Source organism: Rhea pennata, chromosome 15, assembly GCF_028389875.1.
Source record: "Rhea pennata isolate bPtePen1 chromosome 15, bPtePen1.pri, whole genome shotgun sequence".
In the NCBI taxonomy this organism is placed as follows: domain Eukaryota; kingdom Metazoa; phylum Chordata; class Aves; order Rheiformes; family Rheidae; genus Rhea; species Rhea pennata.
The window spans coordinates 18,373,319-18,400,934 of NC_084677.1; the positions used below are offsets into that span (position 1 = coordinate 18,373,319).

At 52.4% G+C, this 27,616-nt stretch overlaps 1 protein-coding gene across 3 annotated transcripts in view; it reads right to left on the minus strand.

Annotated features, from left to right (window-relative positions):
- The window catches only part of PKD1 (polycystin 1, transient receptor potential channel interacting), a 104,376-nt gene extending 85,018 nt beyond the window's left edge, over nucleotides 1-19,358 (minus strand). For all 3 annotated transcript variants that reach the window (XM_062588527.1, XM_062588529.1, XM_062588526.1), the window contains exon 1: nucleotides 19,051-19,358. In XM_062588527.1, coding sequence (XP_062444511.1) covers nucleotides 19,051-19,304 — 254 coding nt within the window. In that variant the 5' untranslated portion in view covers nucleotides 19,305-19,358. The remainder of the gene's footprint in view (nucleotides 1-19,050) is intronic.
- Between the last annotated feature and the right edge of the window lie 8,258 nt (nucleotides 19,359-27,616).

The window sequence follows — 27,616 nt, forward strand, 5'->3', positions numbered from 1 at the left end:
CCACACCATCCTGCCAAGAAAACTCTGAGAGCTGCCTGCCATGTCTGGCAAACATTTCTTACTGCACAGTCCCCCCAGTTAGCACACACGCGCACACAAGGAGAAACCTGCAGTAGAGCTGGCTGCTGCTGCACCACTCAGAGGCTGCAGGACATTTGCAAAGCTCTGCTCTCACTCCACACCAAGGGGCTGAGATGCTGCCAGTATCTTTAGAAAGGGAAGATCCAGGGATAGTGGAGGATGACTCTGAAATACATTAGGCATTTTGGGTCCTTTCCAGGCAGACCGGCTCCCATGAGCTTTGGAAACCTTCTGTGATGGGGGTGGGGGGGAGTGGAATCACACAGAGGTTTACAACAGGTTAAGAGAATAGAGAAGGGAATGTGCTGGAAGCAAGACAACCATTACTTGCACACGCTCAGGCCTGGGCTGTAAAGGTGGAAGGGAAATAGTACTGGTGACTAATGTTCTCATGGATCACACAAAGACAGATCTCATCTCAGGTGTCTGTGCTTTTCCTATGAAGAAGGCACTGGGGAACAGATTTTGTTGCCCTTTGCCAGAGCAGCTCAAACCATGTGTTCAAGTCAGGCCAAAACATCATTCAGTCTGATAACCAGCAGAGTGGAGAAGCCATCTCTGTTCCACACCTGGCATCTTCCTGCAGAATTTCAAAGCCCTCCAATTCCAGTCAAAATCAGTGGTTTGTTCTAAAGAACCCTTCCACAAAGCTGGGCAAGCACCTGATTATTGCTGCTGCCACACTCATGTGCTCAGTTATTTAGTTCCTTATTCTCAAAAGCCTGGCTCTGGCAGTCCCTTTAGGCCTCCAGTCCCTTATGCCCAGGATGAGTCCCTACTCCCAGGTACAAATAGGCACGTAACGGGAAGGGCAGGAGAGCAAGACAACACAAGCTATTTGGCTAAGAGACTAGCTGTACTCCCATTGCCCACACGTGGGAAAAAGAGCACAAGCACGTGAGCAGCCAGCTTCGCAGGAGGAGGCAGGCACAGCCCCAGTGGACCCCCCTCAGGAGGGAGAAATCACGAAAAAAATGAGCACAGCTTCTCTCAACCAGGGTCCAGGAATGGGTACATGCTCTCCACAGGCAGCAGCACAGAACACAGAGAGCGACCATGAGGAACTGGAGCAAAGCAAACCCCTGGCTGACAGCTGGAGACCTTTTCTGCCATCCTAACCATCCTAAACTTAAAACACAGCTAAATAGGGCCCACAAAGAGTGCACCTCCTGCACCTGACAGGCTCTGGGTTGGTGAATATTTTTCTGTCAAAGCAATGTGCATAAATTTCATATATTTTATTACATTTGGAATCGTCAAATATTATGACATTTTTCTGAAGCCACTTGAAGTTCCAACTCCTACATTCAGCACAATTTGAGCAAATAAAAATTTGCACCTGAGGTGTCTTATATGGTTTTTTTTAATTTCCTGCTGTGTGAAATAGCAATAAAATCAAATCTGTGGAAACAAATGATAATTGCTAAGAGTTAAAAAAAAAAGAAAGAAAAAAAAGAAAAGAAACTCCTCACTGGTCTGCCACAGTTACTCTAAGCATTGCTTCTCACACATATAGAAGAACAGGCTCCAAGACTGGACTTCCTTACTTTTATGGGCTTAAACTGGATCCCACTAGGTGTTTAAAGGCCATTGTTGACCTGCTAACACATTCTGCAGAGTGACTAATACCAACTGACTTGTTTTGCACTCTCATTTGACTTTTTTGGCTCCATCTTCCTGCCACAGCGGACAGGACAGCAGAACAGAGCAGCAGAATAACAGATGAATGACACAGTGTGCTGGGTATTCACAGAGCAGGGGTAAGAGTTCGACAGCTACTCTGTGACTGGAGATGTAGGGACAAGCTCTGCCTTCTCTGTTCCACAGTGAGTAAAATGGACGTGCAAATATGGCTTTCTTCCACATAAAGGGCAAGCGCAATTGGTATGGAAGCATAATAAAGAACAGCAGGAGGAAAAGATGAAGAACTAACTACAAGTTGCTAATACAGAAATTAAAGGAGGAAAGTGACTCTCTCCAAGAGGCAGGCTTCAGCCCTCAGCTGCCCTAGCCTTGCTCTTCCACACTCACACCAAGCTCCCTGAAAGCTAGACTTTGCCTTGTTCTTCCAGAAGGCTTGGAGATTTTCCCCCCTCTCCCTTCTTTTTTCTGAAAATCAACCTGCAGATTCTGGTTGACTGCACACATTTAACTGACTGGAGTCTGGCAGAAGGGACAGAGACAGGCCCAGGGAGCAGGATGCAGGTAGTGTTTTATGAAATACCCTCTGGAACCAATGTTTCCCTACAAGGAAAAGTCTTTGGCAAATGGACATCTCCAAACTGTGGATTAGAGTGATTTCAGAACTCTCCCTCTGTGTCCGCTATCCTTTCTTGCCAGACTGTGGCTTCGTATTAATGCAGGAGACAAACTGATTGGGAACATCACTGATGGCATAGAAAGGAATGAGAGAGACTTCCGAAGAAATGCAATCACAGAGCTAGTTCCATGAGTGTCTCCCTGCACACCAGGGCTCCAAGATCCTGGAAACAGTCAGCATACTCATCATACCTGGAATATGAGCACTGTCACAGCCCAAGCACTGTGACTTCCACAGTCAGACAGCTGGCAACCCAACCAGCCACTCCATGAAGAGGCTTCTGGAAAAAGGAGAACTGTGGAGAACTTGGAATAAGAAAGGAAGATGAAGCAAGAAATCTCCTCCCTTGAAGATTCTGTCTGATGCTTTTCAGACATTGAACATAAAGATTCAATGAAAGCCTCTTCAGAGGCACTGAGTACATTTGGCTCCCATCCTAAAAAATAAAAGCAGATACATGAGCGGAGCAGGGCTCCCATTAACAGTATCATCCATAAACCCCAGTGCTGCAACCTCTCCCTGACACTGTAGCTGTATCAAGCCATCAGGCCGAACACAAAACCAAAACCAAGAACACAAGAAACTGCCAGCAAATTAAATCCACCCTCTTCTTGGAATAACCTACCTTTCTGAATGCGGAGAAAGCCCAAGCCCCACAGCTGGTAGCTCAGAATTGGGGAGTTACGCTGAATGTAAGTATAGCAAAATTTCCACATCTAATGGCATCTGTGATCTTAGATAAATCTTCCTTTAGTTCAACATCCTGTCAAATGCACTTTAAAATGCTCCCTCTGCTCCCCCATTACCTACACTGTTTAATCAGATTCCACGAAGGAAGCCCTGCTAACTTATAGCAAGCAATTAGGCTTTGTAGTTTCAAATTGGAAACGGCCAGCAACACAAGCAATCAGTCACTGTCCGTTATGTGCACACATACCCCCAGGGATGGCATGAGCTGTAGGATCTGGCATTCAAAGGCTCACAAACTCAACTGGCACAGGAAAAGCCCACATCTGTTCTCCCACCTATGTACTTCTGATGCGAGTTTACAGTACCCAGCTGAACAACACTGTGAACTTCCTGTTACAAGACAAATTAGAATCAGGCTTCAAATCATAATTTTTCACAGCATTCCTGGTATGAAGGTATGAGAGAAATATTGATAAAATATCCTTTTCAGTAACCCTGGTGTTACTTGCCATTCCAATTAAATGCTTCATAGTACTTGAATTTGGTACTACCCACAAAATATATCTTGAACCTACAGGTTGCCTGCTTACAGTCACACATCTCGAGTCCAGTCAGTGCTCCTGAAGAAGACAGCAGGGCTGTCACAGTTGGACACATCACATCCCCAACTCCACAATCACTCTGTCTGTGCAGAAGAAGGCAGAAGTCAGAAGCTCAGCGATAAAGTTTTCCAAGATTTGGGTGGTGTTTGGGAGGTGCATTCCTTCAGGAAGTCAGATTCCTGAATCCAAGGCTATCTCTAGCTGCCAAAGTACTCAAATCAGCTTTGGGTTATCCATAGATTAAATACTTACCTCTAAACTGCAGAAATACCGTATCATCCATCTGATCACAGGATAAACCCTCTGAAAATGACACTCAAGATTTCAACTGCACCTTTACCAACCTCAAAGCTTTACCAACCTTGTCTGAATCCTAATCAGCTCTTGTATCTGGAGCTCCCCTGGTATGTAGCTCTAAATAACCCTTCCCTGTCCAGTTTTACACAAAAAGGGGAATTAGAAGATGTATTCAGCCTTGCCACTAGGGAAGTGGAAGGTTCCCTAAATCTGTCTCCTGGAATCTTGACATTGAATGATAATCTATACTTTCTTCACTTTTTTTTTGTTGTTGTTGAAATGATTTTTCTCTATATCTCCTTACCGAACGGTAAGAGATGCTTCCAAAGATCTCCAGCATAGGACATAAGGCTCAGAACCCAGAAGGTAATAACATTTGGCCTTTTTTGGCTTATTTTAATTTCAGCATTTATGGGAGCAGTGGCTGACTCACGGTTTGGCTGACATAGCTGGACTCTTGTAAGTAATTACATTCTAGCTATTTAATTAAGATAAGTTTTCCCACTTCTGTTTGAGGTGTTGGTGATGCCATTGACTGTTGTGAGAAAAACACAGATCTTTGCCTTGTGTGTCAGACAGGTGCAAGCCTAGATACTTCCTTTTTCAACTCCTGGCACGTGTATCTAAAGTGAAAGGTGCAGATATATCAAATTTCCCAGCACTGCTAAGCTCTATCAGATCATTCAAGCATCTCCTCCCACAGGAGAGCTCCACCCTTAGCAAAAGGCAAGAAATCCTAAACACACCAGGGCTACTGTGACTTGTTAAGTACGGTTTTGCTTCACATACCCTTATTTCCTTTCCAGAAATGCACCAGAAAAATGACTGAGAGAATTTGTAGCTAAGGAATTCAGTGAATGATTAACTCCATCCTACCTATTAACCATTGCTCTCCATTCCCTCATGCCTTGCAGAAACCCCACTTCCGGGTGGCAAAACTATGCCAAAATCTGATATCACATTGGTTTTACCCGTAGAGTGATCAGGTGATGCAGATGGTTCTGGCTTTGAGCTAAAACCCATTAAGTTCAGTAATGATTAATCCAGCACATAGAACCCCAGCACAAGTTCATGATGAAATGCTGTTACTTTTGTCACAGCATATTCATCTAAATGGATCCTGCTTCTTGGAAGTCACCATGGGGGAACTGTCTCTACACAGTCCTGCAGAGGCAAGACCTCCATGCATACAAGAAACAGGGTCTAGTGCGAGATAGCAAATGGATATAACGACTAGGTATTGCTCCACCTACCTCAAAATGAACCACCTCTGTGCTATGCTGTGATGTGTTTGGGACTAAGACAAGAAAGAGAATGCAGCTTTACTGGTTTGAAGATGCTACAGACCAGTAGTAGCTGTAAGGAACCCCTAGCTGAACACACAAGTCTCAGCAAGCGTATACATGGCAGTGCAGGTCAATACAGAATTTACCAAGCTCTTCCTACCCCACAAGATGACCCGTGGCTTTTTAAATCCATTACTCATAGACTCCATTCCCACAATTCATGTATCATGTTGCATTGCCCTAAAAATATGGTGCACTGCTGCTTTTTCTTGACTGACAAAGTCTGGGGAATTCTTTCAGAAAGGAATCACAATTTCAACCAACCTGGTCCACCAACTACTTCACAGCAGATGCATGTACCCTCCTAGTAAGCCATCTCACACTACAAGGTATTCGTGGCCACATGTGCACACGCAAGCCCACAAGTTTATCACACTCAACTGCATCTCAGAAGACTGGGAGGGCCCAGTCTCTGGCCCTGACACAAACTCCTTGTATGACCTCAGGCAAGTCCCTTATTCTCCATGTGCATAAAGCTTTTACAGCCTTACCCAGCCGTAAAACAGGAACACTTCCTTTTTCTTTTGCCTCTTCCATTTCTACTGCCAGATCCTGAGGATAAGGTCTGTTATTTACCGTGCTTGTGTACAGCACCTAGCACCACATCTTAATCCTGCCCAAGGCTCTTCGTGCACCCCATACAAGTAACAGTTCCCAGAGCTCTGGGTTTCTCTGCAAGCTCACGTAAACCACGGTACCACATAATAGACACAGCTGAATGTGGGTATTTTAAATTGGGCTTTCTTGTACCTTTACAAAGAAAAACCAGCACTGTTGATGTGTCCAGAATTTACTCCATCAGCTACTTCCTCATCACCCAAAGACAAGCAGTAGGTAAGATGCCTGAAAATCCTGCTCTGTTTAACCCGTCCAACACATGAACCCCCGTGGTGTCCACTCAGGGCAGGAAACACCAACTAAAACTGCATATGGAGAGCTGAAATAGGAGGATTCTCAGTATCCCAAGACCCAGGAACCTGTCTCTGAGGTATGAGAACCACAGTATTTCAAGGCCATTCATACTGATGGCCAAGCAGGAATAAAAAGAGCATGCTTTGCTCAGAACCACGTGGTACACCATGGAAGGGTGGGTGGGAAAGATTAACACACTCCTCTGCAGAAGCCAAGACTTGATGCTGTCAAGGCCAAGACTCTCATTTGTCTGTAGACTGTGCAGAAACTACTGAAAGATCACAACAATCTTCTCTGCTGTTTAATTCTGTAGATCAATTTTTTAACTTAAATCTGATAGAACAGATTGTCATTGTCACACCACATATGCACACTTGCCCCTGAGCTGACTCCCCGACTCCTACACAGTCCTTTCCTGCAAATGCTTATCTGCCTCACAGACTGCCAATGGCAGCTTTGCTACTGCCAGCTAGCCCATGAGCCGGGAAGAATTAGGACCCCACAACGTTAAAAGAAACAAGTGTAAAAGTTGAGTTGCAGCCAGGAGGAGAATTGAGACCCATCAGTGCCGCTGGCTTTTATCACATCTCAGCAGTAAGCTCAAGGCCCCTGCTGAGGGCTTTTTTGCTCTATATTCAATAAAGAAAATGGAAAAAAAAAATGCTGCTGCTAAAATGTGTTTCATATTGTCAAACAAGCCCCTCCCTCAGGAAGGCCACGCTCCGGGCTGCAGCGGCAGCAGTGCAGCAGAGGCGCTGCTTTTCGCACCCTGCAGTACGTGGGATTAGGCAGAGGATCAAGTCGTCCTCCAGCTGCCGGCGGGAATACTGAAACGCACCCCCTAAGGACGAGGAAAGGGGCAGTCTCCTCTCACTTTAATCAGCCATCATTAAACAAACAGCTAACAGCAGGGATCCTGTAGTACGCACTACAGCCAAGAGCTACTGCCTGCCTGATCCTGAACCCACACAGCGTTTGTGGTGGTGGCAGCAAAGCCTGAGGCAGAGGAGCCTGCTCAGCCCCGCGGGGAGCCTGGCCCGGCCCGGCCCGCGGGGTGTCTCAGGGTGCTCCCTCACCACGACCGAGTCCTCGCCGCGAGCCACACGCACGTGGCTGTGCCCGCAGCAGCAGGAGAGGGGAAAGACAGGAAAGGAAATGGAGGCAGAGCCATTTGCCCAAGCACCGAGGACAGGCAGGGAGGAAACCTCACGTTTCTGGAGGGCGTACCTGTGGAACCATGCTGCTACCACCTCACTCCAGCGCCACTACCCGCCTCACAGTGCCGCAGTGACTCTGGCAGGCTGACTGGCCCAGGCCAGCTGGCCAAGGGCAACAAGGACGGTGACAGGGTCAGGTTATTTACACCACAGAGACATCCCCCCCTTCCACATTCCCTGAGGTACAAGCTAGCTTACCTGGGGAGGGATGGCAAAACAGAGCAGGAGCCGCACCAGAGCTGCCTGCTGCTGAGGCAAGATGGCGCCGGGCTGAGGCAAGATGGCGCCCGGCTGAGGCGAGATGGCGCCCGGCTGAGGTGAGATGGCGTCGGGCTGAGGGGAGATGCTTTGAGGAGAATGAGTGGAGGTGCTGGCAGTACTGGAGGGTCACCCCAGGCCTTGCCCTCCTCAGAGGGTAAGCAGGCTGGTGGCCACAGGCTGCCACGGCAGCACTGGCTGTCCTTCTCCACAGTGAGGCTGGCAGCCATGCTGGGCCTTGCTCGCCCATCCCTGCGCTCGCAGGCTGTGGTGTCTCCTCACAGCAGGGGAAGCCCTGCTGGCCCTGCATCCGTCAGCCCCTGAGGAGCCCGCAGGCAGCAGCCGCGTTGCTCCTAGGAGCTGAGGCCCTGTGCCGGCGTCAGCGCTGGCCTCACAGCGAGGGCTGGGACGTTTCCACGTGAGAAACTAACAGCGCTGCCTTGAGACAAAAAATAAAACTGGGCAGAAAATAAAACTTTTCTTTTTTTTCAGATGCATTAAAAGAAAAACAAGTGGTTATCTGGCTGCAATGGCACAGTGCGATCCAAGAGGCACTGGGACCCGCCGCACAGCAGGTACCAGCAAAGCGAGTGGTATGTGATTAGCTCGGGGACAACGGCAGGAAGAGGTGAAGCAAGAGCCGCGGCTGGAAGGCAGGACCGAGGCTACAAGTGAGCCTGTAAAGATGGGTAAGTGTGTGCACGTTGCTGCCAAAGGGCAAAATCCTTTACCTTGCTTGGCCTGAGATTCAGTTTCCAGTGAGCTAGTACAGGGCAATACTTTGCTCCTTTCTCACCAGGATGGCAGAGTACCGGGCACATGTGAATTAGCAGTCCAGGGCATTTATCCAGCAGCCAAGCGTTCAAGCCCTCCACGATCATTTAATTCCTATAAATAACCACTACAATACTCCCAGGAAACAAGTAAGCACCAGCCCCACTGCTCAGACAGAGGAGACTGAGTGCAGATGAATCAGTGACAGGCCAGCCCACGCAACCAGGGTCAGAACCGAAAACAAAACCAAGACATCTGCCTTCCCCTCTCTTCTAGTTATTAGACAACACTGCCCCCAGTAGCCCGGCTCCTTTCCCAAACTCCTTAGTATTCACTTCGGTGCCCTGATTGTGGATGGGAAAAGGACAGAGGGGAAAGCAAATCCTGTCCCTGGACATGCCACACACAGCCTCCATGGTTGCTGCAGAAGTTGGCAACCTCAAGGAATGGCATGGCAAACCAGCAAACACCACACAGGCTCTACTTCCACCTCACTTCTGCCTGGCACTGAGCTGGAGCTGTGCTTGTATGCACCAGGAGAAAAGGGTGCTCCATGTTGCTGATCAGACCAACCACCTGCAAGAGGAGAGGATTTGGAGTAGGGATGTATATGCTTCAAAGATCCAAGACTCTCAACCAATTGTGAAATGTCTTTCCCAAGCAACTGGGAAAGTAGCATGTGCTTCTACTTTGGGGGAAATTCTGTGCCCTGTGGGAGCAGGGGTTTTGGAGATCAGTATCCAAATGTAGATTCCTCTCCCAATTCTCTCCAAAATTACAAGATCAAACTACAGACTCAGAGGTGTCACAGCTAATCCACAGGAAAATGGAATGCAGCTGTGGGCTTTGTTGCCTTCTTTTTGAGATCTGATGGCTAGCTCAAAGTTAACCTTTTAGATGCTGCAAGTTCTAAATTACGCCAGAAGGTAATCTTCTGATCTGACTGGCTGCATAACATGGGTCACTACACTCAGTGCAAAGTAAATCCAAAGTAATGCAACATTAATTGGTGATTGTATCAGATGCAATCTGATCACGTGAACAGAAAACTAAGCTGTCCAAGAACAGTGACACTGCTACTTTTACAGTTTACTTTCCTGCAAGCACTGGAAATGATGAAAGCTTTTCAAGAAATGGCTAATTACTAGATACAACGAATAACAGTGGGGGCAGAGATGATGGCAAAGAGTGTCAGAGTTCAGAGTTCGGCTGTTATGCTACTGCAGCTATTTTGTCTTGTATGAAACAGAAAAAAGAACAAGTGATGCTCTTTGCACTCTTTGTGAAAAATAGGGTGCATTTTCTTTCTAAATTAAAACTTGAGAATTGTGTTCTGCCAGTCTAGCAGAGCCTGAAGTACCATCCAGATAGCTTAAGCTTCGTTTCCATGGCACTATCGTTAAACATGCTGTGCACTATAACAGCTCTATGGCAAAAGGAGGAGAAGTGCATTTCAGCAATGGGGGAGCATACCCCCACCTTTTTTTTTTTCTTTAGTAAAGCTATTAATTCACCACATATATCAGCTACAGTGAATTCCCATAATGCAACTAAAGACCAACACAGTCTAACCTTTGGCCTCTTACAGCTTTTGTCTTACTATCTCAGTTTTGTCTGATTTTTTTTTAAGACTTGTGATACAAACTTTGCACTGATCTTTACAATCAGAGGTTGCAAATCTACGCAGAATTCAGTCCATAAAGCCAATGACTTCATGTTTTCCCTCTGTAGGAGTAAAATAATGTTCCCACACTCTGATAGAAACCTTTGGTCTGCACAGATTTAATTCATTACTTATGAATCTCTGGCCAACGTCACTGTTCATTTCAGTGGCTCTCTACTTGCAGTCATCTTCTGTGTCTGCGAGGACAGGGAAACCTTTTCCTTCCATATAGTGGAAGAGCTGAGAAGTGATCCTAACTAATAGACTCACCAACTTGTTGCTTATGTAACAGTCATCTTCTAGAAAATCACTGAAGTAGCAATAATGAGCTACTCTCTAGAACGGCTTTAATACAGGGTTGGTCAAGAGCCAAGATATTTTCCAATGCCAACTCTTCTCCCAGGGAATCATCCTGTACCATATTTCAGAATTGTTTTGTTTTAAGATACAGGAGAAAATTTATTTTTTAATCATACTATGTTTAAATACAAGGGCAGTTTTATAACACAAATCAGTGCAGAGTCACTATAGGGCCTGCTGGAATCACTTATGAGACTGGAACGACAGCAACGCTGCTAACATCTCAAAGGCAACTGTGCATATCCCAAGCTTCTACTTTTGCAGGATTGCCTGGACCATCTGCGAGTCTTGGGTAAGAACTGTCTCTTCGCTGTGTCCATACAGCACCTGAGCCATGAGACCTAAGAGGTAGTACAGCAATACAAAATAATAAAGGTGCCAGTTGATTGCTCTTTCCATATTCAAAAAGTCGTTCTTTCCACACGGCTTTCTAGCCTTTTTCATCCAAACAGGGGTGAAACACAACTCTTCTGAGAACCAGCTCCACACTCCAGGTAGCACGCAAAGCCGCTTGCACAGGCTCAGGCAGAGCACAGATCATTTCACAAGGTTTCTATGATGCTCCCCCACAAGGATTTGTCTGGGGATGACAAGGCAAGAAACTGTCCCAAAACCCCTGTCCATCTCCTCTTTCTGATGAAGAAAGTCAGCTTGAAGAGAAGTATCTGGGGGAGTGAAAAGCAGAGCTGAGAGAAGGGGATGTGGCTGCAATGCTTTTCTTGGAGACTCTGCTCTGCATCTCACTGTGGCTTCCAACTGTTCCCTTCGTTCTCCAAGTCTCAGGAGAGGAAATGCTGCACATATGCTGTGTGCTGGGAGCATGTGTTGCAGGATGCGGACCGTGATAATTATTCTCATCACCCCATGGGCCTGCCTGGTACTGGTCGAAGTTTGGCTCAGACGCTTCCCTCCGCTCACAAACAGCTATGCAGCCTCTGCATGCGAAAGCCATTAGCAGCAGCACAGAAGCAACCCACGAGGCAAAACCCGTGAGCAATCCCATACTGACAGGGCACTGGTCCTTGCTGCCAGCACCATGCAGGGGTGCTGCACTGGGCTGTGCAATGGTGCTGACAAGGGGCCGTATGCTTCTCTTCGCAGTTAATGCTCGTACGGCCAGCTCTTCTGACAGCTCCACCACAGCAGACAGACACTGGAGAGCACAGAGCCCCATGGTGCCTTCCCAGAGCACTGTCCACAGCTCGTGGGCCAACGCTGATGTCCTGCTGTTGGAAATGTGGCTTATGTGCACATCAGTGGTGGAGACAGGAATTGAAACATCTGCTTTATCTGAGCCACACTTAAAAAGTCTAAAGTGTTCCATCCTTAACACAACCAGCCCAGCTGTGAGGCAACAGATGAACAGAGAGGTACAAAAATAGCCACTTTTATAATGTTCTTTCAAGCAACACAAGGCAGCTACACAGAAGTAAATACACAAAACAGAACAATCTTTTTTTCAGCTATTAGAGGGATCCACGTGCTCACATGCTGCAATGTGGTAAAAGGACACATGCCTTCGACCCACCACTCTGTGTGCACTGGGTACCAGTATGCAGCTACCTAAGCACAGGACACCAATTCCCACTGCGCAACAGCATGCAACTTCCACACGCAGCCCCTACCAGAACTAGACACTGATGCGCTTACGGACCTGATCTAAAACAAAATCCACATGCTTCAGGCTGGCCTCACTCCACCCCTTCCCGAGGCGGGGCTTTGAGAGAGAAGCTAGCAACTTGGCCAACAGAACAACTCGGCTCTGCCTTTCCCAGGCTTAGCTGTTCCTCCGTTCCTCCCTCAGGAGGACTCAACCCACACCCTAGATCCTCTTTTTAGAGAGCCACTCCTACCTCTCCTAACCATGAAGCATTTGCTGTAGCAGAGCCTAGTTAACCCATTCCCAGCAGGATCGGTGCCCTGCACAGGACAGGGACGGGTGCTTACAGGCTCCCATTGCAAGCCCCCACACAAGGGAGGGGAAGGAGAGGCTGCAGTTCCCATTTCAACCAAAGCTGCAGCAAGAACTGCTGTTTTGCTCTGGTGATCTGCAGAAGCTCGCCTCCCAGACGGAGGAGCCCGCAGCAGCATGGATCCTGCGGGAGCCAGGGCTGAGGCGCTGCCAGAGGATGTTGCAAGGGAGTTGGAAGAGGCCACTGCTGGGGACCTGCAAGCATCATTAGGGATGCCTATCCAAGAAAAGGACACAGGTTCTAGCCAGGGCTACTAACAGGACCCTGCAAATATAATTTTCAAACCAGCAATTAGACTTCCACGATTTCACCACAGACATGCAAAATGGTATCATGTAGAACCAAATGTATTTCTTGGTATGTGTTTCTGCATGGGGAGGAGGGAATCCCATCACCTTTCAACCCTGGACTGTTGGTGGGCAGCCTGGAGACCCCAGACTAGAGGTACAGCAGGGCCTCATGGTTAACATCCATGCACTCTGATTGAAAAATGCCACTGGCATTACCACAAGCGAACATCTCCATTTCTCCTCCATCAGGCACTGGTACCAAACCAGCATGTCACAGTATCTTACCATAGGCTGCTAATTAAATTAAAAATGACACTGGATTAAACATAACATAGGGTGCCACATCTGAAACTTTCTCTCTGATCCTAATTTATTAAAGTTTTTACTAGGCCTGATGCCAAGAAGCCAGAGAGATCTGCTGGTTCCTAAACTAAGGGGAACTACTTTTACTGTTAGCAGGACTGGCAAGAAACAGCTCACTGAAGAACATGCATAACTTTGTTTTGATTAGTTCTGCTAAGTCCAGTGGTAGCACATCATTAAAACTGATGCAATCTTTTGGGGAAAAGGAGGAGCGGGAAAGTGAAGACAGAATCTGTTTACTGGTCACAGTTCCTATAATTTACCACAAACGCTACAGATGGCCAACTTGCATGTTTTTGATGCTTCTCCTGATTATGGTTATCCTTTAAAAAATGGAAATGGCTGTAACTGCATGCTTTTTGCTTTCTGTGCTCTTCGCAAATCAAAAACTAATGTTATATTTCAATTTGACATTCTTGTTTTTGGCAAATAGACATTTCAGCTTAGCTTCAGTGTCTAAGTAACCAGTCCTTTAATATGAAAAACAAACTAATTCTTTAATGGAAAGGCAGGTTAAGAAATAAGGACTGCGGTTTCACAAGCTTCATGTCCCCCCCTCTGCCCTCGCTGTCACAGCAAGAATGTCTCTCCATGCAGCTGCCACCCTTCCCCATGCCAGCAGCAGAGAGCACATCTTCACCCAAGCTGTCCCTCTTCACCCTGTCTCTGCTCTTACTCACTTACTGCAGCCCTGAGAGTGTTCAGGGACATATGGGGTAAATAAGAGACACAATACCAAATCAAGATGAACTGCAGTGATCAAAGTACAACAAAGCTTGAAGAAATGAAGAAAGAACGATGCAGAAATGCAGTATGGAAACCACAGCGTGGAAACTGAGGCATCAAAAGAGATTAAACAGGGAATTCCATTAAATGGCAAATGGAGCAAAGCATTACCAACCCCAGATGAGCCTGTTTCACTCTAACTTCTAATCAAGAGATTTTCTTTTTAAAATCCCTCTATGTGAGAGCAGAAGGAAAGCAGCTGGGTGAAACCAGCCTGCTTCAGTGCACGGAGAAACCTGGAGGGGGCTTGCCAGCCAGAGGAAAAAAGCAGGATTGGGCCCACACTTCCTCTCCAACAGGGAAAGGGAAACAGAAAGGGAAATACTCTGGAGAATGAGAAAGTCACAGTAAATCTACAAATTGCAGGAGACAGGAGGAAAAAAAGATATAAAAGCGGTACTTGCTAAAAATAAACTGGATTTCAAAGGAACCTAGAAACATAAGCTGAGCAAAGACAAGGTCTTCCTTTCCACTAACACTGGACGCTACCACATCCCCATAACCTCACCAGGTTAAATATGGGAAGGAAATAACTGTTCCAAAAGCTCTCTTAGATTCTCCAAGGTAGGGCCCTATAACCACTCTGAGATCATGTAGTAAATCCCCCAGATTTATTCTGGAGGGTAGAGATGAAGGAGACAAAAGAAGCAAAGGCAGGTGGGATAATAATTTTTAAAAATTATTTCTGCAAACTAAAACCAAGAGTACCTTAGTGCCATCCAAACCTTTTGGCTACTCTCTGATGGGTATTTAGGAAGCAGAATCAAGCATTTTCTTCCAAGGGTCAGGAGCAGGCCTTCACACTGCAAGTCTTCCCTCTGCCCAGGTGGGATGGGAGATGTTTAGCTGTGGTTTCTTAATGAGTCATTTTCAATCACTACTAGGGTTCATAGTGTTAACTGCACCAAATTACAAAGTGCAAAGTCTTTAAATGCTGGGCCAGCATCAAGGAAGTAAGACACCTTGATGCTGCTGTGGATTCTTTACTTACAACATTTGACAAAGAGCGAAAAACCCTTCAAACGGTACCTTTGTGACAGATGTCTTTTCTTCCCTAGCAGTATATTTTTGTTAGTACATTGTCAAAAACAAAAAAGCCATAGTTTAAATTTTAAAAAGGTAAGCTTCTCACTCATGGAACTAGAGCTCAAACTTCTCCAAAACTTGAGGAAGGAGCACAATAAGCGACACAAAAACCTCTTCCTCATGGATAGTGCCATCAGTGCAATGCCATTATGGTGACACTTCACTAACACCAGAGACTATTATGCTCTGGCAGAGTAATACAGAATTGCCTTGTTCGGCCTTTAACCACAGTTACAATTTGCTTATGTGGTTAGTCCCTTCCACTGGCTGAATGGATCTTGTTTACAAAGTATTTATCCAGCACCTCATTTGGGCCTTATTCCCCCCTCCAAAATTTCTCACAAAAAAGAAACACAACCTTATTTTAGCTGAGAACATGGACTCTTACTAGAACAATGTTCTGGATTATCTTATTTTTATTCCGGGAACTGAAGTAAAGCTATTTTGAATTTTAGACAGACCACTACTGTATGGACACTCCATTCTTTATGTTTTTTTAAAAAAACTGGATTTTAATTTTAATTGGATTTTCTTTTCTAGTATCTTTTGAAGACTCCTTGAGCCTTGAAAAGGCTATTTCTATATCATATGACAATGCTAAAATCTACTAATAATTACAAACTTTTGCAATTTAAAATATTGCAGACTGTAGGTTTCTGAATCATAAAATGTGTTTATTTTGAGAAGGTTTGCTTAGGTGAAGTCACTGGCTAGGCAGCATAACCCCTGGGCTCACTGCCAAATCCACCCTGCTGGGTTTTGGATAAAAGTTATGACCCCCAAACCTGTAAAGCTGCTACTCTGCAGAAGTGTGGTGATAGAAGAGCTCATCATATATTTTCACCTTCGGCTTCTTACTCTTTCACGCACTACTCAACATAAATGAAGAAAAATAAGTAAGTATTAATGCTACAGTGTGTTACAAACTGAGATTCTAATCTCCACTTCAAAACTACCACTATACTAAAGATGTGTCAGAAATAATCAACATTTGCAAGGGAAAATCAGAAAATCTTTAGGAGGATTATTTCCAGTTAAGGAATAAAAGAGGTGATACCATCTCACAAAACAGCTAAGTCTCAAAGTAAATGTGAACAAAACCCAGTAGCGCTGAGAGCAGAGCACTTGAAGAGAGATCAGATCAGAACACCTCAGATGGAGAAACTCAGAAGCGCAAATGCTGATACGCAAAATGTGCTGCTCTTGAAGTGTAATTTTTATGTCGCACACAAGATTATTTGGAGTAACAGCCTTGCTCTTCCAGGGAGACTGTGCATTTCACTTCTTCAAGAACCTGATTCTAGGGATGGGACGGGGCCAATATTCCTACTCCGTCTGCCTGGAGACTGCCTTCAGCTAGGTATGTAGCGTCTGCAAGCAGCAGAGCTTATTTCCTTAGTGATTCTTTGGATGTGGCATTTCTTCTGTACTCATGGAAACTGTTCTGCCGAAGTTGGCATTTTCTTACTTCAAGTTGCTACGTCTGTAATGTTGGATACAAGAGGAATTCATTTCCTAGGCCTTAATTCTACAGTTAGACATACGGAATCGCATTCGCCTAGGGGAGCTGCTAATACCCGCTTGCTGCAGAACCGGGGAGCCTCAGTGCTGGTATTTTCTGAACTCTGCCTTCCCAAAGGCTGTCTCCATTTCATTTCAGATGAATATAAAAGGTTGTAGAGATACAAAATACATTCTCCTCAAGAGAAAGATAGCAGATTATTAAAAATATTATTTATTTTATCTGTGTTCAACAATGGCAACATGAAATGAATAGACAAAACTACTTGCATAACTTTGCTGTGTCATGAGCTGAGTTTCTCTCATCCCTGAAAGAACTCATCTATAAATCTTCTGCGGCTATAACGACAATGTAAGCAAACATGTCTCCTTTCGCATTGTCAGGAGGTCAAACAGAGCAGTAAACTTTTTCCCAAAGGAAATTCATGTGCCACAGCAGACCATTTCAGCACATCATGTCCCAGTAATCAGAATACTACCAGCTCACACTTTTTCAGCTGAGTCTATATGCACAAGATGACCTGTTGGCTGACAAAGATGATTTTACAATTCACTCAAGTCTGAATTCCAAAGGCTGTAATTCCTCAGTAGAGCAAAACTGTTCCTCCTATAGCACTGCTATTAACAGTGTTGCAAACAAATATTTCTCCACTGAAATCAGAAAAAAACATCAGCAATAGTATCCAGCGGTTTCAGTAGATTTACTTTAGCAGATGCCCTATTCCCACATTCTGGGTGCTTTGTTTTGTGGATCTGCCAGAGCTATACATCTAATTTGAATTTCTCATTGCATAATAGGAAATAATCCAAAATATTCTGGGAGCTTTTACAACTCCACACCTCTAAACAACAATAATATAAACCGTCTCAAAGACTTATTACCAAAATTACTAATCCTAGAACTGTAATAATCCACACTGTAATAACCTGAATCCTAAAAAAACCCAAATAAACTACTTATCATCAGTCTTCTGAAGGCTTTTCTATAAGTGATCAGGAAAGCATTTGGATCTTCTACCTCTTTGTCCCAACGGCACATTCAATTTCCAGAGCCATAGATCCAACTGTCTAATGCAACATCAGAAGCCATTAAATAAAAAAAACAGTATTTCCCAGTTAGGGAAATTCTGTAAAAAAAAGAACGGTGGCCAGTTTGTTTTGAAAAGTTTAGAAGTGTTTTTTAAGAAAATATTTGGAAAACACCTCATCTTCTAGATTTAGAGAAGCACACCTATTCCCAAAGTTAACGTAGATGCATCTTGCTGATCTACAATTTAATGTGCACCGAGGTATTTTGAAACTTCTGCAAAATTTTTAGATCTACACTCTCACTAAAAGTGGAAACTTAAGAGAGATCATTGGGCTAACAAAGCAGACCGTTAGCTTATTAAAATACCAGCAGAAGTGAGTTCGTGTGAGATTCTCCTACTGCGCTGGGCCCCACGTCATCTCTTGAACATGAATCACTAGCTGCTTTTTTTCTCCAAAAACAGTAAAGTTACTCCCTGAAGAGCACGCATTTAGGTTCTAAAAACAAATCAAACACTTCTGCCCTCAGCCTGCTTTTCATGTCAAGCAGTAACTTCATTTAAGCGACCGAGCACATGGACTATCCCTGCGCTCTCCCAAGAAACGTCTCTTTCTGACTAATTTTACCAAATCAACACAGTCAAGATCTAGACCCAAGCATAGCTGCCACCCATTTTACCACTTTCATCAAGATACGTCAATTCAACTTGCTAACTGTTTGTTGTTGTTGTTAACGCTGTGCATTTCTGGATGCAATTCTCCTCCCGCCACCTCCCTCGGAGCGCAGCAGCCGCCCCCCGGCTCTCCTCCGCGCGCCCCCAGGGCGCGTCTGCAGGTTTGCTCAGCGTGGCCGAGGGGATGTTTGCGATCCCGCAGACTTACGCGCCCCGCGGGCGGCTGCGTTTTGGCAAGACCCGAGCCAGGCTGGCTGGGTGCCCGAGGATCACCCCGTTGGGGCCGGAGGCTGAAAACGCTCTCTCGGGGCGAGCGTCGAGCGCGGGCACGCGTCCCGGCGGCCGCCACGCAGGGGCTGCGTTAGCCCCGCTCTGGCCGGGCCGGCCGAACCAGCGCTGCGCTGCCAGGCTGGCCCTGCATTTTTCGCATACTGACGCTGTTTTCCCTCTTGCTTGGCTCGGGCCGCTTCTGCACATGTCTAACCCCGCGGCGGCCACACGGCAAGCGCTCACAGACGTCTCCATGTTTGTCCCTGCTGTCACGGCGCCCGATCTCCGGCGCCGCGTTAAATCACAGCAAATTTTATGAGCGCGCAAACCCCACTCGGGGGGGGGGGGGGGGGGGAACCCAACTTCTGGAAAGTTCACGGAAGCGAGACGACCGCCGCCCGCAGCCCGCCCGGGGCCGAGCCGCGGCTGGCGGCGGGGCCCGAACCCGCGGCCCCGGCGCTGCCCCCCCCCCCCCCCCCGCGCTCCCCGGCGGCGGGGCCCGAACCGGCGGCGCCCCCGCGCCCCCCGCGGTACTCACAGAGCCGTGGCGGCCGGCGGGACGTCGGCGCCCGGGCGCTCCAGCCCGCGGGCCGAGCAGTTGACGAGGCAGGAGCCGGCGGCGCAGGTACAGGCGGCGGCGCAGGGCTGGCAGGCGGCGGCCGGGGGGGTCCTGGCGGCCGCGAGCCCCCCGCACAGCAGGGAGCAGAGCAGGCACCAGCCCGAGAGGGGCAGCCGCGCCGCGGGGACGCCATGTTTGCGCTGTGATCCAGTGTGTCCATTTCCCCAAGGCATCTCTCCCTACGGGCATGGCATGGCCCCGCCGCCGCCGCTGCCCCGGCCCCGGCCCGGCCCGGCCCCGCTCGGCCCCGCTCGGCCCCGCGCCGCGCCGCTCCGCCGGGCGCCCGCGCTCAGCGCCCGCCGCGCATGGCGGCCTCCCCGCTGCGCTGGCGGCGCCCGGCCCGGCCCGGCCCGGCCCGCTGCGCTGCCCCGCCGCCGCCCCGCCGCCGCTGCGCCGCGCTGACAGCCCCGGCCCGGCCCGGCGCCGCTCGGCTCCGCTCGGCTCTGCGCTCCGCCCGCGCCGCCGCCGCCGCCGCCTCCCCCCGCTCCGCCCCGCGCGGCGGAAGCCCGGCGCCGCTCCAGCGCCGCCGCCAGCGGGCAGCGGGCAGCGCCCGGCCCGGGGCAGCGCTGCCGGCTGCGCCGCGGGGGCGACGGGGCAGCGCAGCCCGCAGGCAGCGCCGGCCCCCGGCTCGGGGCCGGGGCCGGGGCCGGGGCCGGGAAGCGGGGCGGCCCGGGGACAGAGGTGTCCCAGGGGACAGGGCGGCCCGGGGATGGGGGCGGCCCGGGGAACAGAGTATCCCAGGAACGAGGGGCATCCCGGGGAACAGGGCATCCTGGGGATAGGGGCATCCCGGGGATGGGGGGCATCCCGGGGAACAGCGCATCCCAGGGATGGGGGCATCCCGGGGAACAGAGCATCCCAGGGACGAGGGGCATCCTGGGGAACAGGGCATCCCAAGGACAAGGGGCATCCCAGGGATGGGGGCATCCCAGGGAACAGGGCATCCCGGGGAACAGAGTATCCCAGGGACGAGGGGCATCCCGGGATTGGGGGGCATCCCGGGGAACAGGGCGTCCTGGGGAACAGGGCGTCCCAGGGATAGGGGACATCCCGAGGAACAGGGCATCCTGGGGATGGAGGACATCCCAGGAATTGGGGGCGGGCATCCTGGGGAACAGGGTATCCCAGGGATGAGAGGCATCCCGGGATTGGGGAGCATCCCAGGGAACAGGGCGTCCTGGGGAACAGGGCGTCCCAGGGATAGGGGACATCTCGAGGAACAGGGCATCCTGGGGATGGAGGACATCCCAGGGATTGGGGGGGGGCATCCTGGGGAACAGGGTATCGCAGGGAACAGGGCATCCCAGGGAACAGGGCATCCCAGGACAGGGGGCATCCCAGGAGGGACTGGGGGGCATCCTGAGGGACTGGGGACATTCGGGGGAGAGGGGGCATCCTGGAGAGCCGGCAGCAGGCCGAGGGTCCGGGGCTCCCGCCTCAGCAGCATCCATGACAAAACCTGCTTTGGCCAAAGCTGGGAGGAGAGCGGCTTGCTGGCCTCCAGCCCTGTCCACCCTCCTCTTGCGGCAGGAGCTCTGCTGGGCAGAGGCCCGGGGGGGGGGGCCTGCTGCCGTCATCCTGCCACTGTCTGAGGAGCCTCAGTGGTCCGGTGGCTCTTCAGTGATCTGAACTGTTGCTAGTTTAAAAACGAGCAAGGAATATTCCTAAGATAAGTCTCTAGAAGGGTGAAGGAGACAGAATTCCTCTGCCCTTATGAAGGGTATCTCTCTCCAGAGGTTGCTCCAAACCCAGCCCCACTCAAAAGCAGTGGAAGGGAAAGTGTGGTAGCTGATGACCGTATGGGGGACGTGATTAGTGAGTAATAGGTGCCTTTTTCACCATGTTACTGTATGATGGTGTACACAGAACATGGCCCCAGCCGTCAGCCGAGGGGAGAGTACAAGGAAGCCCAAATAAAACGTAGAAGAAATTCCCGCTTTTGGAACTGTTCGTCTTGTTCAGGGCCAGAGCACTTACTCCGGAAGCTGGAGGCCCTGGGTCCTGTCCAGCCCAGCCTGGGTTTCTCACCGTAAACACAGCGAATGTGTTCGTGCGTCGCAGGCTCGAGGGAGGTTAAAACGTGGCACCGGAGCGCAAGCTGCTGGAGGCCGGCTGGGCGAGAGAAGGACAGAGGAGACCTGGGGAGAAGCAGTGGACCTCTGCCCTGGGGCACAACGCTCACCCGGGGCCAGCGGCCTGGGAAGGGAAGCCTGGGAGGCACGGACCCAAGGTGCTGCTTTCAGACCTGGCTCCCATCCGTCCTTTCCCCAGGATGCGCAGGCCTGGTCTGAGGTCTGCACGTCCACTGCACAGGAAGGCCTGAACCCAGCTGAACGTGCACCGCCGGAGCAAAGTGTTCTGAGGAAGAAGTAAAGCGAGGAGGATAAGTGCGTCTTAGGGAGAGCCAGGAAAGAAAAATCACGTTCCAAATATTCCGTAGTCACGGGAGCTGCACTCAAGCCCTGCTTCAGGCATGGGGTGACCATGGCGCCTTGTTGTTGCAGGGAGGGAAATGCAGGGCCGTTTCCAAGAGATCCTGGACGGGGCTTACGTAGCTCCTGAGCCCCGAGGCCCCCCAGGCCTCCAGGAAATTGGGAATGGCAGGAGCTACATTAGAGTCCTGGTGTTCCTACCTGGCCCCCGAGGAACTTCCTCTGGCGCTCAGGAACTCGGCATTACTTCCCTGCAGCTGGCCAAGTCCTTTCCAGAGGAAAGAGCTTCTGCGAAAGCCACTTGAGGAGCCACAGGAGGGGGGTGATCAGTCTGTGTCCAGAGGAGCTCCCTCTGGCCCGGCAGTTCGGTCCTCAGGACAAATCCTGCCCATCTTCCAGGGACAAGTGCTGTTGAGCTCCGTAGGGTCTGACGACTGATGTGCAAACCAAAAGCACTTGCTCCTTGGGAAATTTGTTGATCCGGACATAACTTTTGGTGGATTGTTGCTAAATAAGAACAAGAGCAGCTTGTACCTTCTGTTAACTCTCGCTGCCTTTCACACTGGTTTAAATGCCTCGGCGTCTGGCGTGCAAGGGTTCCCCGTGCTCTGCCGCGCGCTGCGGTGCTGGTGGCGAGCGTGCCGGGAGCTCACTGCAGCTGGCCGTGCCCACGGAAAATCTCTCCGGTGGAGAAGCAGGCTCTGAGATGCTCACTCCGAGCCGTCTCCGCGCGGGCGTCTGCGTGCACGACGCCCGCACCCAGCTGTCTCCGTGCGGGTGTCTGCCTGCACGACGCCCGCTCCGAGCCGTCTCGTGCGGGCGTCTGCGTGCACGACGCCCGCACCCAGCCGTCTCCGCGCGGGTGTCTGCGTGCACGACGCCCGCTCCGAGCCGTCTCCGCGCAGGCGTCTGCATGCACGACGCCCGCTCCGAGCCGTCTCGCGCGGGCGTCTGCGTGCACGACACCCGCTCCGAGCCGTCTCGCGCGGGCATCTGCGTGCACGATGCCCACTCCGAGCCATCTCCGCGCGGGCATCTGCGTGCACGACGCCCGCACCCAGCCGTCTCCGTGCGGGTGTCTGCGTGCACGACGCCCGCTCCGAGCCGTCTCGCGCGGGCGTCTGCCTGCACGACGCCCGCTCCGAGCCGTCTCCGTGCGGGTGTCTGCGTGCACGACGCCCGCTCCGAGCCGTCTCGCGCGGGCGTCTGCCTGCACGACGCCCGCTCCGAGCCGTCTCGCCTGGGCGTCTGCCTGCACGACGCCCGCTCCGAGCCGTCTCGCGCGGGCATCTGCGTGCACGACGCCCGCTCCGAGCCGTCTCGCACGGGCGTCTGCCTGCACGACGCCCGCTCCGAGAGGTCTTGCCTGGGTGTCTGCGTGCACGACGCCCGCTCCGAGCCGTCTCGCGCGGGTGTCTGCCTGCACGACGCCCGCTCCGAGCCGTCTCGCGCGGGTGTCTGCGTGCACTCGCTTGGTTTGAGGCCAGCCGCTGCCTCCCCGAAAGCCTCCACTGCTGCAGTTACTTAGGCGGATCTTGCCCTTTCCTTTAATAAAATAGTTGGTTATTTCTGAGCTCCAGCTGCCTCCTGCACACCGTAACCTCCAAAAGCCCAGGAGACGGGAAGTGACAGGGTGTTTATTTGCTCCCGAATCGCGCTGGATTTTTTTAAGCCGCTTGTGCCTTTGGGGCGCTGGCGACTCGGAGGAAGTGGGCACAGAGTGCGGGCGCTGGCGGTGCAGCCGGGGGCGCTGCAAAGCCTGCGCCGCCCCTGCAGCCCCGCTGGCTGACTAACGCTCTGCCTCCCGTCCCCCATCCAGGACGGTCCTGGTTCAGCCCGCCGCGGAAGCACCTGCTCCACTCTAGCTACGCAAATTGTGCCTGACACCAGCGGAGCGATGTCGGTTTGTGCTAGCCGAGCTCCCGGCTCTGCTGGTGCAAAACGCTCCACAAAGCTCAAGTAAGAAGCCTTTTAGCAGCTGGTCTCACTCCGGGGCATGGCACTTAATGCATGTGAGAATTTACTTTCTGAAAACATTTTGTGCCTTTTGGACTTGAAATCTGCTTGAAAGACACATTATTTTTTGCATGATGTATTGCGCCCAAAATAGCTCAGCGGTTACTGCTCCCTCGTGTGACTACGATGTATTTATTTCCGCTCCCTCTGTTGTAAAATTTTTTTTCCTGATCTTCTGTACTGAGATCCATATTTATTGAGATAACAACAAGGAGAAAATATTCTCTGTGTGGATCATGGTCAGCGGGGTAGATCACCAGTGTAATCCGCCGGGCGAAACTGCAGCGACGTTGAGCGCGCTGCCCCAGCCAGCCGGGCCGCCAAGCCGGTGGGAGAGCCCACGGCGCGGCTCCGCCGGGCTGCGGAGGTAACTGCCTCATGCTGAGCGGTTATCTGGGGGCTTGGAGGAAGGTCTCAGTGCTGAGCCGGAACAGATTTTAAAATGCAAACTGCAGAAAATGATGGCAGCGGAAAACGTGCTCGGGGCTGGGAGGCGATTGCTCCCCCGGAGGCAGGGGATGCCTTGCTGCGGGGACGGGGCTCTTCTGCTTCCTCCTACTGGCGAGCAAGCGGAGAGCTTCGCGGTGCTGCTTCCCCCGAGGAGGATGAGCCGCCAGCGGAGCGGGTGCTAGCTCTCTGCGCCCCGGCAGCGGCGCGGGCCCAGGCACCCGAGCGGCGGCGGAGCCGCGGCCGGCTGCGGGCGCCCTTGCGGCATCTGGGCGCCCCGGCCGGCTCCGGGACGCGGCGCGGCCAGCCCACGTCGGAGCCGCCTGCGGCCAGGCAGCCGGTCCGCGTGCCGGGAGCCGGGCGCCACCGGCCGGGCCCGTCTGCGTGGCTGCTAGCTCGGCCCTTGGCCCTTTCTCCCAGCGCCGCTCCTGCTCTTTGCCTCTCAGGAGCGGAAGCGAACGCTCGGTTAGGTCGGGGCTGAGGCGAGACTTTGCAAGGTGCCACGAAGGCGCGGGGGCTTTGCCGGCGGCGCCGCTCCGTTCGCGAACGCGTGGCGCCCTCTAGTACTCCGTCCCTCGCCGCCTTCCTGCCTGATTTCCCGGTCTCCAAAAAACGGGGCAGAAGGGCTTACGAGGCCTTGAAAGCAAACGGGCGCTGAAGCCAAAGGTGAGCGGAGCTCGCCAGCGATAGCAAAGCCGGGGGCGCGCACGGGCGCTCGTCCTCCGGCCGCCCGCAGCGCCCGGGGGTCTCGGGCGCCCATGCCCGGCTTCCCGGGCAGCGCAGCGCGTCCGGGGCGCAGAGGGGGGAGGAAAGCGTGCTGCAGCGCCCGCTGGCTTCCTCGCCGAGGGCCGCGGGGCTGCGCCCCGCGCAGCGAGCCCTGTTTGCTGCATGAGCTCCTGGCAGGACAGACCTGGTCGTGGTGCAGCAGCTCCAGGAGATGGCGAATGTGTCCGTCCCTTCGGCTGCCCGGCGGAGCGGCTCCTGTCTCCCGCTGCTGCGCAGAGGGTTCTGCAGGGAGCAGTTTGCCGATGCTCGCGGGCGGGCGTAACCCTTGCTGTCATGAGCAGGCTGTGTGAGCACGGCCTCCCCTGGGTCACTGTGTGCCTCTGGTGCAGTAATGCACGGGGAGGGGACGCATGGGGAGGGGATGCGCCGGGAGATGATGCACCGGGCGATGGTGCATGGGGAGGCGATGCACCAGGATGTGATGCACCGGGACACGATGCACCAGCTGGAGATGCATGGGGAAGCGTTGCACTGGGAGAGGGTGCACGGGGAGGGAGTGCACAGGGAAGCACCGCACAGGGAGGTGATGCGCAGGAAGGCGATGCACAGGGAAGCACTGCACGGGGAGGCGATGCATGGGGAGGCGATACATGGGGAGGTGATGCATGGGGAGGCGATGCACCAAGACGTGATGCATCAGGATGTGATGCATGGGAAGGATGGGCAAAGGCTGGAGCTTGCACGGCCTCCTGTGGCCACCTCCTTGCCCTGCTCCCCTGCAGGACCCTGCATCGAGCCTTTGGGGTTACTGCAGTGTGCAAGTAGAGCACTTTCCCCTGGGCAACTTGCTCTGCTTGGCCCAGCCCCGCAGCCACCGAGGATGCGGGGAGCCGGCCGTGTCCGATGGGGCTGGGCTGCTCCCCTGCGCGGCACCAGCGGCCTCTGGGGCTCGGCAGCGTCGGGCAGGGAAGGCCGTGCCTGAAGGCACAGTGCAGACGCGAGGGCCTGCAGGAAGCAAAGAAAAGCAGCACCCCAGGAGGCAGAGACAGCCAAAGGCGGTGCATTTTAAAGCGCGATCCTGCCTCCAGCGGGTTTGCAAGGTTGTGCACTGAACAGGGGCCCCGGTGAGCCGCGGTGAGCACCGGTGGAGTGAGCCGCCCCCGGCACATGGTGCTCGCCACAGTGGCTCGCTGTGGCTGGAGCCCGTCGGACCGGAGCTTCTTGTTCTCTGGTGGAAGCAGCACATTGCTGCTTATTGACTAGAACTCACCTTGCAAATAAATTATGGGGTTTAATGCCAAGAAACAAATATGGAGCAACGGCGTGAGCTCTGCAAGGCTCCCAGGTGCTCCCAGCTCCGGGCCTGCGCGGGCTGGTGCAGAGCATGGTGACTTGGGAGCCCGGGCGAAGCTGCAGGCAGCAGCTTGGAGCCTGCGGGGGCAACGGCAGCACGGGCGCACGAGAGCCTGGCACGGAGCCCGGCGGCAGATACCCGAACAGCTCCCGGACCCGCAGGAGGAACGCTTGCCAGTGTGGCATGGCACGGCGTGGGCTGCTCGTGCCCGCTCCTGCTCCGCTCCCCTCCGTGCGCCTGCGGCGAGCGCCGGTGCCTGTTCGCAGCCTGGCTGGGTGCCTGGCTGCCTTCCCACCGTGGTAATTTATTCTCTGCTCTTGCTTAGGTGTGACTGCTCAAGCCTCCTTTTCCAGTCAGGATCAGGCCATGCCGCTGCAAATGTGTAACGCAGCTGAACGCTTTCATTTCAGCTGAGAAGATCTTGGGTGCCTCAGGTGCCATTTGCAGTCAGAGGCAAAGCGCCGCTCCCCGAACCCAGCTGCTGAGACGGAGCGGAGCTGCTGCAGGTTCCTGTTCTCGAATAAACCACGCGTGCCGCTAGCCCTGCCGTAGCCGGCCCTTGCTGTCCGGCCGAGGAGCTATGCTGGGCCCATCGCCCCGTGCTGCCTTCCTGTAGCCCCACGACTCGTGGGCTCAGCTCTGGGCACTTCCTCTGCAAGTGCAGAAATGCCACGGCACTGCCCGTCAGGCACATGCAAGTGCATTGTGCACAGCTCCCTTCATGCAAGCACAAATGCTCCCTATGCACGTATGCAAGTGCACCGTTTGCTGCTCTCCTTGTGTCCGCAAATGCATGGTGCACTGCTCCCTGCACATGCATGCAAAGGTGTGCTGCACCTGTGTGTGCAAATGCACCATGCAGGATTCCCTGTGTGTGCAGAAATGCACTGTACACCACTTCCTGAGGATGTGCACAGATGTGTGCCATCTTCTCCTGCGTATACAGATTCTCCATGTTCTGCTCCTCACGTGCATGCAAATGTGTGCCACCTCCTCCTGCGTGTGCAGGTACCCTGTGCCCTGCTCCGTGTGTGTGTGCAAACGCCCTGTGCACTGCTTCATGTATGCAAATGCACCGTGCACTGCTCCCCGTGTGTGTGAATGCACCGTGCACTGCTCCCCACGTGCGTGCAAATGTGTGCCACCTCCTCCTGCGTGTGCGGGTGCCCTGTGCCCTGCTCCCTGTGTGTGTGTGTGCAAACACCCAGTACAATACTTCACGTGTGCGAGCGCACCGTGCACCGCTCCCCGTGTGCGTGCGCGCGCGTGTGCGTGTGTGTGCAAACGTGTGCCCCGCGCTCCGGCGCGAACGCGCGCTGCGCTGCCCCCCACGCCCGCGCGCCCCCGCGCCCGCGCCCCGGGGCGCGCGGCGGGGCGGGGCGGGGCGCTGTCAGGCCCCGCCCCCGGGGCGCTCCCATTGGCGGCGGGGCGGGGCGGGGCGGGGCGACGGCGGCGGCGGGGCCCCCGCAGAGCCCGCGCCCGCAGCGCCCGGCGCGGCCCGGCCCGGCCG